Here is a 12938-nt window from a genome sequence, read left to right on the forward strand (position 1 = left end):
ATAGTGTTGTGGTTGGATGGAGGGCGAGGGAGAGATTTGTATGCGTCTGTGTGTGGAGTACAGGTGATCTAGAATTTTTTTCCCCTCTGGTTGCACATTTAACATGTTGATAGAGATTTGGTAGAACTGATTTAAGTTTCCCTGCATTAAAGTATCCGTCCACTAGGAGCGCCACCTCTGGGTGAGTGGTTTCCTGTTTGCTTATTTCCTTATACAGCTGACTGAGTGCGGTCTTAGCGCATGCATCAGTCTGTGGTGGTAAATTAACAGCCACGTAAAGTATAGCTGAGACCTCTCTAGGCATGTAGTGTGGCCTGCAATTTATCAAAATATACTGCAATTTATCAAAATAAAATCTAGAGACTTCCTTAGATTTCGTGCACCAGCTGTTGTTTACAAATATGCACAGACCGCCCCCCTTCTCGTCTTACGTGCTGTTCTATCCTGCCGGTGCAGCGTGTATCCCGCTAGCTGAAAATCCATGTCGTCATTTCAGCCACGATTCCGTGAAACATAGGATACTACAGTTTTTGATGTCCCGTTGGTTGGATACCCTAAATGACCCTCCCTAAGTTTGTGTGACTAACTGGGACTGGGGGAGATGGGGCCTGGGTCAGCTTCCACTGGTGACTGGCTCAATATCTATCTCTACATATCCAACTCAATATATCACACCCATGTCATGTTAATAGTAGACTTTAAACCTATGAATAAACCTGCTAATTATTGTAGATATATTAATGAGATAGTACACTTTAACATGCAGATCATTGGACACACAATGATTCATGTAGGCCCGGCCCGGACTTAATTCTGCATAACTACCATGTGTAATAATAATGTATAGAATGACATTTGCTGCCCTTGGTCAGAGTGGCTAAATGCCTGCTGAAGCTTTGGATAGGGTGAAATGGGGAGAGAGAGAGACAGGCACGGAGAGAGAGAAAGAGAGAGGGGAGAGAGAAAGAGAAGGCGTGGCAGAGAGGGAGAGAGAAAGGTGCTGTGGGGGGTTGATTTAAAGCCCAATAACAAATGTTGCTTCATTATTATTACCTGAGACCGCTAGGAATAGTTTTTTTTGGGTTTGTTTTCTTCCTGAAGAGAATGAGTGGGACTGTGAGAGAGGGAATAAGAGAGAGGGGAGAGGAGAGAGAGTTTGAAGGAACGAGAGGCAGAGAAAAGAACAAGGAGGAAAGGAGTGAAACGAAAGCAGGGGGACAGAGGCTTTGAAACAGTCGTGTGCATATTTACATTTTTCCCAAGAACATGCAGGCTCTTCTCCCTCCATCCCTCCTCTCTCTCCCTCTCTGCCTCCTTCCTTCAGTGCAGATAGCTCAGCTCCTCCACTCTCTAATTTAATCACGAGCTCGGCATTTACATTGCAAAGCACCCCACCACTTTATGCCAGAACTGTAAACATTACACACACACCGAGGCGTACAAACACAAATACACACACATGCATGCATGCGTATAAAATGATAGGTTGGGGCCATTTGCAAGGTGTGGAACATTAGTTGCAAATAACTGGATCTCACCGTGCGTGAATATAAAATCCCTTCTGCACAAATCACTGATCCTTCTGCTTCATTTAATTAGACCTAAACACTCGCAGCTTCAACCTTTTTTCCCCCTTTTCTTCTCCATTTTCAGCCGTTTCTCCCATTTCTACCCTGCTTAATGAGATTAATTAAGGGACTTGATAGAGATGTCAGGCGAGGGAGATGCAATTACTAACGTTGATGTGACGAAGACACTGGTAACTACTACTAATGACATGACTCAGAGACAGAGAGCGAGAGAGAGGGAGGAATGGAGGGAGGAAAGAGAAGAGGATAACATTGAGGACAGTTGAGGCAAAGTAAAGCGATAGAAGGATGGGGTAGCGTGTGTGTGTGTGTGTGTGTGTGTGTGTGTGTGTGTGTGTGTGTGTGTGTGTGTGTGTGTGTGTGTGTGTGTGTGTGTGTGTGTGTGTGTGTGTGTGTGTGTGTGTGTGTGTGTGTGGGTGGGCTGGCCGGGGGCTGTGTTTTTATAAAAGGAGGACAGCAGCATGAGGTATTGAGCCACAGAGGAGCCTGCACTCCATTCTGCCCTGAGGGTCCCAAACAGCTCACAGGAGTTACCTACCACACACACATGCCCATGCACACACACCACATGCGCACACACACACACAGAAACACAGGCAGACAGTCAATTAACCCTATAACAAACACAGGAGAGGGAGAGCATTAAATAAACACACAATCCTACAGCTACTGTCCCACATGTTCCAGCCATAGAGAGATTAACCATCGACGTAGCTAATGCTCATGTCTGGAGATCGTTGCTGATTGGTAGGGAGGTGAACAGTGATTTTAAGGGTTTGATAGATATTATCCTTCAGATTAATGTGTGTTTCTGTGTGCACATAAAGTATGTGTTTGTATATGTGTGTGTGTGCATGCATGAGTCTGTGTGTGCGTGCGCGATGTAATGTGTGTATGTATGTGTTCCAGGGACAGTAAGCTGACCATGCTACTGAGAGAGTCACTGGGCAACATGAACTGTCGGACCACCATGATCGCCCACATCTCCTCGTCGCCTAGCAACTTCTCTGACACGCTCTCCACCCTCCAGATCGCCTCGCGCCTCCTCCGTATGAAGAAGAAGAAGACCAAAGTCAGTATGGTAGGCATTATCAATTTAGACACATTCAGTCATTCAATCATTCATTCAATCAATATAATGGGTCCATGACATAGAGGAATTCTCCTTCTCATGCATTTCACAGTTCTTTCTTCTGGGGCTCAACTTCTAAATGTTCAGATTGATATTTCAGTTTTAAAAAAACAACACTTTCAGTATTGCTGGAACTTGATGACACAGCATTACAATAACAGGCCAGTAAATGAAACCGAGATTCTAATTGGTTTGTTTCAAAATGTGTTGTTTCTGTCATCCATTTTCACATTCCTTCTCTTCTTCAGCAATACACGTCCAGTTCGTCAGGGGGTGAGAGTTCGTGTGAGGAGGGTCGTATGCGTCGCCCCACCCACCTGAGACCATTCCACTCCCGTAGCTCTGCCGACTCCAACCTTCCCCTGCTGCACCTCTCCAGCGACCCAGATGACTACTCCAGTAGTGAGCAGTCCTGCGACACCGTCATCTATGTGGGCCCCAATGGGGGTGCTATCTCGGACCGTGAGCTGACCGACAACGAGGGTCCGCCAGAGGTTGTCCCCATCATTCCTGCTCTGCTGAAGAGCAAAGCCGAGTCTGGCGTCCTGCCGACTACACCAACTCTACAACAACAACAGCAACAGACAGTACTCTCCCAGCCCCAGCCACAGCCTGCCCCTACACAGACACACACCCAGCCCTCTGCCCTGCCTACACAGTCCCTCATCTCCCTAACCCAGCCCCCACTCCCTCTCCTCCCACCCCTGGGCCAACCCCTGCCCCCTGTGCCAGAGGAAGGGGCGGAGTGTCTCAAGTGCAACACCTTCGCCGAGCTGCAGGAGCGGCTGGAGTGTATCGACGGGAGCGAAGAGGTGGCCAAGTTCCCCTTTGAGGAGGTGCCGGCTAGTAGGGGGGCCAAGTCTGACATCCTGGTCCCCCCTGGGTCTGAGACGGAGCCTACGGGAGGGGTGGGAGTGGAGGTAGAGACCTCCAGGAGGATGTCCAATGACGAGCAGCTCCAGGAGATCAGGGAGGTGGTGGAAGAGGCAGAACTGGCCCAGACCATGATAGAGAGTCTGAGCCTGACCGGCAGCTGCAGTGTGATGGGAAGCAGTGGAGCTGGACACACCAACACTAACCCTCTACAGAGGGCCAAGAGCGCCAGCCTCCATGACAGGTCAGATCTGTTTGTTTGTTAAGGTCCCCATTAGCGGTTACAAAGCAACAGCTACTCTGCCTAGGGTCCACATGAAAAATAACGCAAAACATAACTTATTAGGGCCTCCTGGGTGGCGCAGTGGTCTAAGGCACCCCATCGCAGTGCTAGCTGTGCCACCAGAGATTCTGGGTTCGAGCCACCGGGATGTTCATGGGGCGACGCACAATTGGCCCAGCTTCGTCCGGGTTGGGGAGGGCTTGGCTCAACTTATTGTTCCTTTAGCTTGTATAGTTTTATCGACTGCCTTATAATTTGAATGTCTCTCTTGAAGGTATTTTTGTTTTCAATATCTTCTATTTCTTTTTTATTTCTCTTCCTTTCTATTTGATTGACAGTCGTGAGTCTCTGAGCGCAGGCAGTAGCAGTGATGGTAAGCCCCGCCCCCTGGGTTCTCCTCGGCTGGGCATCGCCTCTCTTACCAAGACCTCTGACTACAGACCTCCTTCCTCACCCTCACAGCGCTGCAAGGTACAGTATCTGTTTCTCACACCTCTACGGTCTTTGCTTGTGCTATTTTACAGTTATTGGGTTGACTTTTACCTCATAAAATGCATTTCCATGAAAATGTCCAGTATTGTTGTGAAGCATCTGTGGGTCCTTGAAAAGAACTATAAAAATTCAATATATGATTATGATTATAATCAAGGTCTACACCCAGAAGGGTGTGATTCCGGGAACGCCCCCTCTGTCCTGCCAGAGTCTGTCTACTGCAGACAGCCTGGCTGCAGATAGTGGGAGGTCCTCTACAGATTCCCTGCTGCAGCTGGAGTCCCTGTCCAGGACCTCCCCCATGAGAATGAGTCCCCAGGTGCTAAAGCGCACCGAATCCTTGTCTGCCAGCCTGGGGTCGGCTGAGACCCTGTGTGACGATAATGTTCCTCAGATACCTCTGGATGTACGCAGGGACAGTAAGTCTTGCTCTTTATTCTTTTTCTGTGACAAGTGTTTTTTATGTATGATACTGGTTTCGTACAGCAAATTCATTTCACGTTCCTTACACATATCCCTTTCATTGTCTATCCTCTCTGTTTCTCCTTCCCATTTTTCTCTGCCTCCCCCAGCCCCAGTTCCTGCTCTAGCCCCCAGCCCCTCCTCTACCCCAGCCCCAGCAGACCCTCGCTCTCTGGGGGAAGATGAGCTGGTATTCACCCTGGGGTGTGAGGAGGGGCTGGATGTCCGGGGCCTGCTGGAGAGTGGCGGTCGTCCCACTAGCATCATTAGCTTCACCAGCGACTGTTCCGTCACCGCCCTGGCCTCGGGATCCCGCCCTGTCTCCATCATCAGCAGCATCAGCGATGACCTGGAGTGCTATGGAAACAACACTACTGTCATTGCTACGACCACCGGAATGGTCACAATGACAAGCGCCTCAGTTGCCGGGGTGATCGCCATGGCGGAAGTCAGCATGGCGAAGCTTCGCATGGAAGGAGAGGCGATGGCGGCGCTGCCTAGCTGCCGGTCGTCCATCTCATCATGGCTGAGTGAGCTGAGTGCTGGGAGTGACGGGGATCAGTCCCTGCACAGTTTCGGCCAGTCCTATGGACATGGGGAGGCTCTGGCCGAGCTAGACCCCCCACAGGTGCCTCTCTCTGGGGCAGAGGAGCAAGATGAGGTGTCCCTGGGTTCTAGAGGAAGGAAGACTCCTGACAGCGACGTAGTGTTGTGTGGAGATGAGAAAGGAACGGAGAAGGAGAAGAGCACCCTGACTAAAGAGAGGCTGAAGAGACTGTCTCCCTCCATGGGTAAGACCAACATCACCGTCTCCAACATCCAGACCCTGGGGGCCTCCAGCAACTTCATCTCCTTCAAGACCAACATCACAGTCCACCCCTGTGTGGCCGTCAAACCCATGGTTATACAGGAGCCCACTATACTGTCCTCCCCTACCAAGACTCACCTGTTGTCCAAGGACCCAGCCAAGCTTGCCCCAGCCCAAGCCCTGGTCCTGGCCTCCATGTCCAGCGATCTCAGCTTCGACGACCCCTGGATGAAGAGAGATGGAGGCGATGTGAGGCCTAAGGAGCTGGTGTGTGAGGTGAAGCCGGAGAAGAGGGTGGTGGAGCCACCAGTCAAGACAGACCCAGCTAAGACCCAGGCCTGGCCCCAGGGTGACAGGGCCAGCAGGGTGGACAGTGGCTACGGAGGGGACCGTTGCAGCTCCAGCAGCGGTGAGACCGTCTCCTCTCCAGACTCCTGTAAGAGGGTGGTGGACGGCTGTGAGATGGTGCTGGTCAGCTCTGGGGAGTGTCTGATGACTCCCGTCTACTCTGCCGACATCCTGCGCACCGCCAGTCTTCCCCGCGGCTGGCACCGGATCAACCGCCACGACGGCCTGGACGAAGACTCACTCCGCTACGGCGCTAATGGAGGAGGGGCAGGGGGGGAGTACCGGGGCCTAGGGATCACCACCTCCACCCCCTGTAGTCCGAGGGCAACACTGGACCGACGGGGGTCATCCGGGAGACAAGGCCTGTTCTCCCGCCAGAAAGGGATCCCACCGCTGCCACCAGTACGCAAGTCCAGTCTGGACCAGAAGAACCGGGCAGGAGGCCCCCTCAGCCCCCTGCACGCACCCATCCATGGCCTCTCCTTCCTGGGGAGCACCCCGGAGGACCTAGATGGACTTGGTGGAGGGAAACAGAAGGGGTCTAATGTGGAGAGCAGTAGGTTGTTCAGTGCTAAACTAGAGCAACTGGCTAACAGAACCAACTCTCTGGGGCGGTCCCATGGAGGTCACAGCTCTCTTGGCCCCCACTACGACTGCCTCTCCCTGGAGAGGGGAGAGAGCCTCAGCTCTCTGGGCTGGAAGGGGGCAACCGGAGGGGGGAGGGGGGACTGCAATATGCCCCATCCCGGACGTAGCATCCGCTGTGGCTCAGTGTCATCCTCCTCCCCTAACGGAAACGGTTCCGGTAACAGCCCCGGCAGTGCTCCCAAGTCGCCCAAGTCGAGCCAGTCAAAGATCTCAGCGGTCAGCAAGCTGCTGATGGCCAGCCCTAAGACCCGCAGCCTTTCGGCCTCCAGCACCAAGACACTTAGCTTCTCCACCAAGTCTCTTCCCCAGTCTGTCAACCGCAGCTCCAGCTTGCCTCCCAACGGCAAGACCCAGCCCCAGGGTCAGACCTCCAGCCAGGCCCTGGGACAAAACAAGGAACCCAGCTCTGGCTCCTGGGCCACCCAGTCTCTGAGTCGCAGCCGAGGGGGAGGCCTGGCCGCCAAGCTGCCTCTGAGAGCCGCCAACGGACGCATCTCCGAGCTGCTTCAGGGCAACGGAGGCTCTCGATCCACCAGTCACAACCGAGGAGGAGGCTCCGAAGCTGGGGAGGAGAGGGGTGCCGGAGGAAGTGGAGGTGGAGCAGGTGGTGGAGGGGCACAGGGAGAGGAGAGACCAGTGATGGTCCACACTCTGCCGTCTCCCTACAGTAAGATCACAGCCCCCAAGCGGCCCCAGCGCTGCAGCAGCGGCCATGCCAGTGACAACAGTAGTGTTCTGAGTGGGGAGCTGCCCCCGGCCATGGGGAAGACAGCCCTGTTCTACCACAGCGGGGCCAGCAGTGGCTACGAGAGCATGCTGAGGGACAGCGAGGCCACAGGAAGCACCTCCTCTGCCCAGGACTCTCTGAGCGAACATAGCTCAGCCACCAGCAGCAGCCGCCGTAGCCTCAAGAACAACAAGAAGAGGAACAACAACACAGGTCTGCCCCTTATGCTGCATCCCAGTGAGCACAATACATTTTTTCAACATCTTTTCAACCCAAAATACATACTTTCAACGTTATTTTAACGTATTTTGCTCACAGGGTTTCCCTTCCTTTGTGCTTAGTTTTCCTGGTCCATTTATACACTACACAAAACAGTACAGAAATGTATTTAAAGGGTAGCACTATAGATGTTCAATTACCTTTGTTCAACTAACTATAACCGTAGTCACGTAGCTTACATCCCTCATACTCAACCTCCAGTTCATGCTCTGTCCTGAGTAGAATAAAACCTTTGAATATGAAACAAGCCGTCAGGTAAGTAAGGTGACCAGCCAGGCAGTCAACCAGGCAGGCAAGGAGGGAGGCAGGCAACCAGGCAGGCAACCAGGCAGGCAAGGAGGGAGGCAGGCAACCAGGCAGGAAACCAGGCAGGCAAGGAGGGAGGCAGGCAACCAGGCAGTCAACCAGGCAGGCAAGGAGGGAGGCAGGCAACCAGGCAGGCAAGGAGGGAGGCAGGCAAGGAGGGAGGCAGGCAACCAGGCAGGCAGGCAACCAGGCAGGCAACCAGGCAGGCAACCAGTCAGGCAATCAGGCAGGAAACCAGGCAGGCAAGGAGGGAGGCAGGCAACCAGGCAGGCAAGGAGGGAGGCAGGCAAGCAAGCAGCCAGCCAGTCAGGGAGGCGTGTGATAGTGAAAGAATTCAAGAGTCATTCTCTTAAAGTCAGCCATGATGAATCTCCACATTAGGCTGTCACCTTCTCCCAGGATGAGCCTATGCTCCTCAGCCCCACTGCCCAGAACCAGCCCAGGCATGGTTAAAAACACTGATGAATGAACCCTCTATTCCAGATAACATGTTTGGTTAATAAACTGCCCCATTTCGATATGAATCGCAGCAGCAGCGAAATGTAGCTCACAAGACTTCCATTTATATATATAAAAAAACAAATTTGGAAATAAATAAATAAATCAGGTTTCAACCCCTCCTTTCTCCTCACCTCTCATCATATCCCCCTCCCTCCCTCTCCCCTCACCCCCGAGAGGTTGGTAGTGAGAGTGGTCTTGTTGGGCAGACAGATGGCCATTGTCAGGGAGTTCTGTGGGTGGCCTCAAGAAAGCAGTGCACTCTTTAACCCCTGTACCCTCTCCATTCCTCCCTCTCCTCTCCCTTATCCTCCCCCCCTCCCTTCTATGCTGGGACCCCTTTTCATCCCCCTTGCCACCCCCTACCTCTCCAAAGCTACCCTCCATTCCCTTTACTCTCCCTCTCCACTTACACTCCACTTGCCCTCCACCTCTCCCTCTTTCTCTCCCCCCTCCCGTCCAGAGAGGCAGTAAGAGGGAACAGTGATCAGGCTTATCTATGGCTGACTTGGAACCGCAGAACCCGGGCCAACACAGCCCGGCCTGTGGCTGCTCCAGCAGAGAGAGGGAGAGAGAGGAAGTGGGATGGAGGGAGAGAGAGAGAGAGAGAGGCTTGCTTGGGAAAAAACACTTTTTAATCAGGTTTCCAGTTGAGGGTCTCATGTTTGGTTGCTCTTTACTGTAATATTGGATTTTCCATTGCTTGGTTTCTCTCTCTCTCTCTCTACTGTGTCCTGATGCAGCAGGCAGTAATAAGGTACAAATGGGTGACTCGAAGGTGACTTAGAGCAGATCTGTCTTTGTGACCTTTCTGTTGCGCACGGAGACAAAGAGACAGACGGAACCTTATTAACGTCACCTCTCGCCTCCCCCCTCTCCCTTCACCCTGTCCCTGTGTGTGAATCTGATCAAAAAAACGTGTCTGCTGACATAGCTGCCAATTTCTATGCAAATGGAAAGTGTGTGTGCGTGTGCGTGTGCGTGAGCGTGTGCGTGTGTGTGTGCGTGCATTCCAGCACGCTGGTCAGATAAGAGGGACTGACCTGCTAGGCTTATCTCTCCACCCACCAAATGCTCTTCTCGCTCTCCACTCTTTTTCTGTTCTCTTCTCCTATCTCTTTCTCTGTTCTCTTCTCCTATCTCGTTCTCTGTTCTCTTCTCCTATCTCGTTCTCTGTTCTCTTCTATCTCTTTCTCTGTTCTCTTCTCCACTCTCTCTGTTCTCTCTCCCCTCTTTCTCTGTCCTCTCTCCCCTCTTTCTCTGTTCTCTCTCTCCCCTCTTTCTCTGTTCTCTCTCTCCCCTCTTTCTCTGTTCTCTCTCTCCCCTCTTTCTCTGTTCTCTCTCCCCTCTTTCTCTGTCCTCTCTCCCCTCTTTCTCTGTCCTCTCTCCCCTCTTTCTCTGTTCTCTCTCTCCCCTCTTTCTCTGTTCTCTCTCTCCCCTCTTTCTCTGTTCTCTGTTCTCCCCTCTTTCTCTGTTCTCTCTCTCCCCTCTCGTTCTCTGTTCTCTCTCTCCCCTCTCGTTCTGTTCTCTCTCTCCCCTCTCGTTCTCTGTTCTCTCTCTCCCCTCTCGTTCTCTGTTCTCTCTCCCCTCTCGTTCTCTGTTCTCTCTCTCCCCTCTCGTTCTCTGTTCTCTTCTCCCCTCTCTTTCTCTGTTCTCTCTCTGTTCTCTCTCCCCTCTTTCTCTGTTCACTCTCTCCTCTTTCTCTGTTCACTCTCTCCTCTCTTTCTCTGTTCTCTCTCTCTCCCCTCTCTTTCTCTGTTCACTCTCCCCCCTCTTTCTCTGTTCACTCTCCCCTCTCTTTCTCTGTTCTCTCTCTCCCCTCTCTTTCTCTGTTCTCTCTCTCCCCTCTCTTTCTCTGTTCACTCTCCCCCCTCTTTCTCTGTTCACTCTCCCCTCTCTTTCTCTGTTCTCTCTCTCCCCTCTCTTTCTCTGTTCTCTTCTCCCCTCTTTCTCTGTTCTCTCTCTCCCCTCTTTCTCTGTTCACTCTACCCTCTCTTTCTCTGTTCTCTCTCTCCCCTCTCTGTTCTCTTCTCCCCTATCTGTTCTCTTCTCCCCTCTTTCTCTGTTCTCTCTCTCCCCTCTCTTATCTTCTGTTCGGTTCTGCTGCGTTTTCTCCCTGTCTCTTCTCTCCTCTTTGCTGCTTTCCCCATCTCCCCTCTCAACCGTTCTGTTTTTTCTCTCCTCTCTCCCCCATCCTCCCCCAGGAACTCATGCTAAATACTGGATTGTTGTCGTTGCCAGAAGTCCTACTCACCCCCCCCCCCCCCCCCCAAAACCTAGGCCCCTCTCTCCAACCCCTACTCCAATGCTAGACCTAACCCCAGCTCCCACCCCAACGCCAGCCCCTGACAGAATGGCAGTGTAGGACTCTTGGCGCTGTCATAAGCTATCTGTCCTGGTTTGGTTATCAGCTATTTGCCCTGATGTTTACTCCTGCTGCCTTTGTCAAACTAAAGCCTACGTCCTTGTCAGCAGAACAGAAAACAACACGTCAGTATGCTGTTCTCCTGACCCAGTCACAGGTGTAGAGTTGCACTGGGGCTGCGTTTACACAAGCAGCCCAATTCTGATCTTTTGCCAAATATTGGACTTTTGAACAATCAGTTGAATAATTGGACAAAATTTCAGAATTAGGCTGACTGTGTAAACGCAGCCTACTGTATGTTTCTTATTTGTCCTGTAGGTGATAAGCAAGAGAGATAGATCCTACTGAATTCTACACATTCCAATGAATGTTTCTTAAAGGCAAACTCAACCCACAAAGGCTCTTTTGGTGTTTGTTTCATTAGTCTATTGTTGACACAGTACCAAAATGTTTTGCTTGTCAGCAATCAAGTGGCATACAGTACACTCTGAATGACCTAAAATTATAAATCCAATATTGGTGATTCACAGTCAGGAAACCCAATCTGTACTGTGCTAGTAGTCTAATAGTAGGACTACTATTGAAACAAATAAACTGAGTCGGACATTCACAGGTTTCAGATTTTCCCCAAAAAGTCACACTTTTTTCCAGAAAAACAACAAAATTGAATGTTCTAAGTCCATAACAGTGCTTAGACCACATCAGGAGATCACTTTGAGGTCTGGGCTTTTGGCTCTGTTATAAAAAAAAAGAAGATCTAATACATTTAGATTTTTGAGAGTAAGTACCCTTTAATTCAAGTGTGCAGGCACTTAGCACAATTGTTTGCTTAGCCATGTTTCTGTAGCACATGAGATGGAGTTTGAAAAAGAAATGGCCACTGGATTGACACAAATAATCATGATATCATTCTGACAGGTACTTTGTAGCTAGTTAACATTTAATAGAGAAGGTTTTTGGGAAAGCCTTTCCATCTACCAGAAGACGGTTAAGCCTATTATTAGCATTCCTATATTTTGCCTGTTCCTCAATTTTTTGAAACCTGAATGTTTTACTTCATATTCTGAGGCATGTCTTACCTTGCTTCAAAGTAGGATGGAATTAAGAATATATAGATATTTGGACGAGCAATGTCGGAGCGGCATAGTCTAAGGTACAGTAGAATAGAATAGTGTACGGTATATACTTATGAGATTAGTAATGCAAAATATGTAAACATTATTAAAGTGGCCAGTGATTTCAAGTCTATGTATATAAGGGCAGCAGCCGCTAAGGTGCTACTGATGGATATTTAACAGTCTGATGGCCTTGAGATAGAACCTGTACTGACCTCGCCTTTTAAAAAATGTTTTTTTATTTATTTAACCAGGTAGGCTAGTTGAGAACAAGTTCTCATTTACAAGTGCGACCTGGCCAAGATAAAGCATAGCAGTTCGACACATACAACAACACAGAGTTACACATGGAGTAAACAATAACCAAGTCAATAACACAGTAGGAAAAAAAAAGTCTATATACATTGTGTGCAAAAGATATGAGGAGGTAGACGAATAATTACAATTTAGCAGATTAACACTGGAGTGATAAATGATCAGATGGTCATGTGCAGGTAGAGATGCTGGTGTGCAAAAGAGCAGAAAAGTAAATAAATAAAAACAGTATGGGGATGAGGTAGGTAAATTGGGTGGGCTATTTACCAATGGACTATGTACAGCTGCAGCGATCGGTTAGCTGCTCAGATAGCAGATGTTTAAAGTTGGTGAGAGAGATAAGTCTCCAACCAGCGATTTTTGCAATTCGTTCCAGTCACAGGCAGCAGAGAACTGGAAGGAAAGGCGGCCAAATGAGGTGTTGGCTTTAGGGATGATCAGTGAGATGCTGGAGCACGTGCTACGGGTGGGTGTTGCCATCGTGACCAGTGAACTGAGATAAGGCGGAGCTTTACCTAGCATGGTCTTGTAGATGACCTGGAGCCAGTGGGTCTGGCGACGAATATGTAGCGAGGACCAGCCGACTAGAGCATACAGGTCGCAGTGGTGGGTGGTATAAGGTGCTTTAGTAACACAATGGATGGCACTGTGATAAACTGCATCCAGTTTGCTGAGTAGAGTAGGAAGCTATTTTGTAG

At 50.3% G+C, this 12938-nt stretch overlaps 1 protein-coding gene across 2 annotated transcripts in view; it reads left to right on the forward strand.

Moving 5' to 3' along the window:
- LOC110505332 (kinesin-like protein KIF26B) overlaps positions 1–12938 on the forward strand; it is a 168834-nt gene that overhangs the window by 139141 nt on the left and 16755 nt on the right. Inside the window, exons 12-16 of one of the 2 annotated variants that reach the window (XM_021584512.3) lie at positions 2499–2670; positions 2970–3838; positions 4216–4348; positions 4527–4788; positions 4942–7575. In XM_021584512.3, coding sequence (XP_021440187.3) covers positions 2499–2670; positions 2970–3838; positions 4216–4348; positions 4527–4788; positions 4942–7575 — 4070 coding nt within the window. The remainder of the gene's footprint in view (positions 1–2498; positions 2671–2969; positions 3839–4215; positions 4349–4526; positions 4789–4941; positions 7576–12938) is intronic. The other variant, XM_036962480.2, reaches the window with a different exon arrangement.

The sequence above is a fragment of the Oncorhynchus mykiss genome, chromosome 25, assembly GCF_057628025.1.
Source record: "Oncorhynchus mykiss isolate SJ-2025 chromosome 25, ASM5762802v1, whole genome shotgun sequence".
NCBI lineage: Eukaryota > Metazoa > Chordata > Actinopteri > Salmoniformes > Salmonidae > Oncorhynchus > Oncorhynchus mykiss.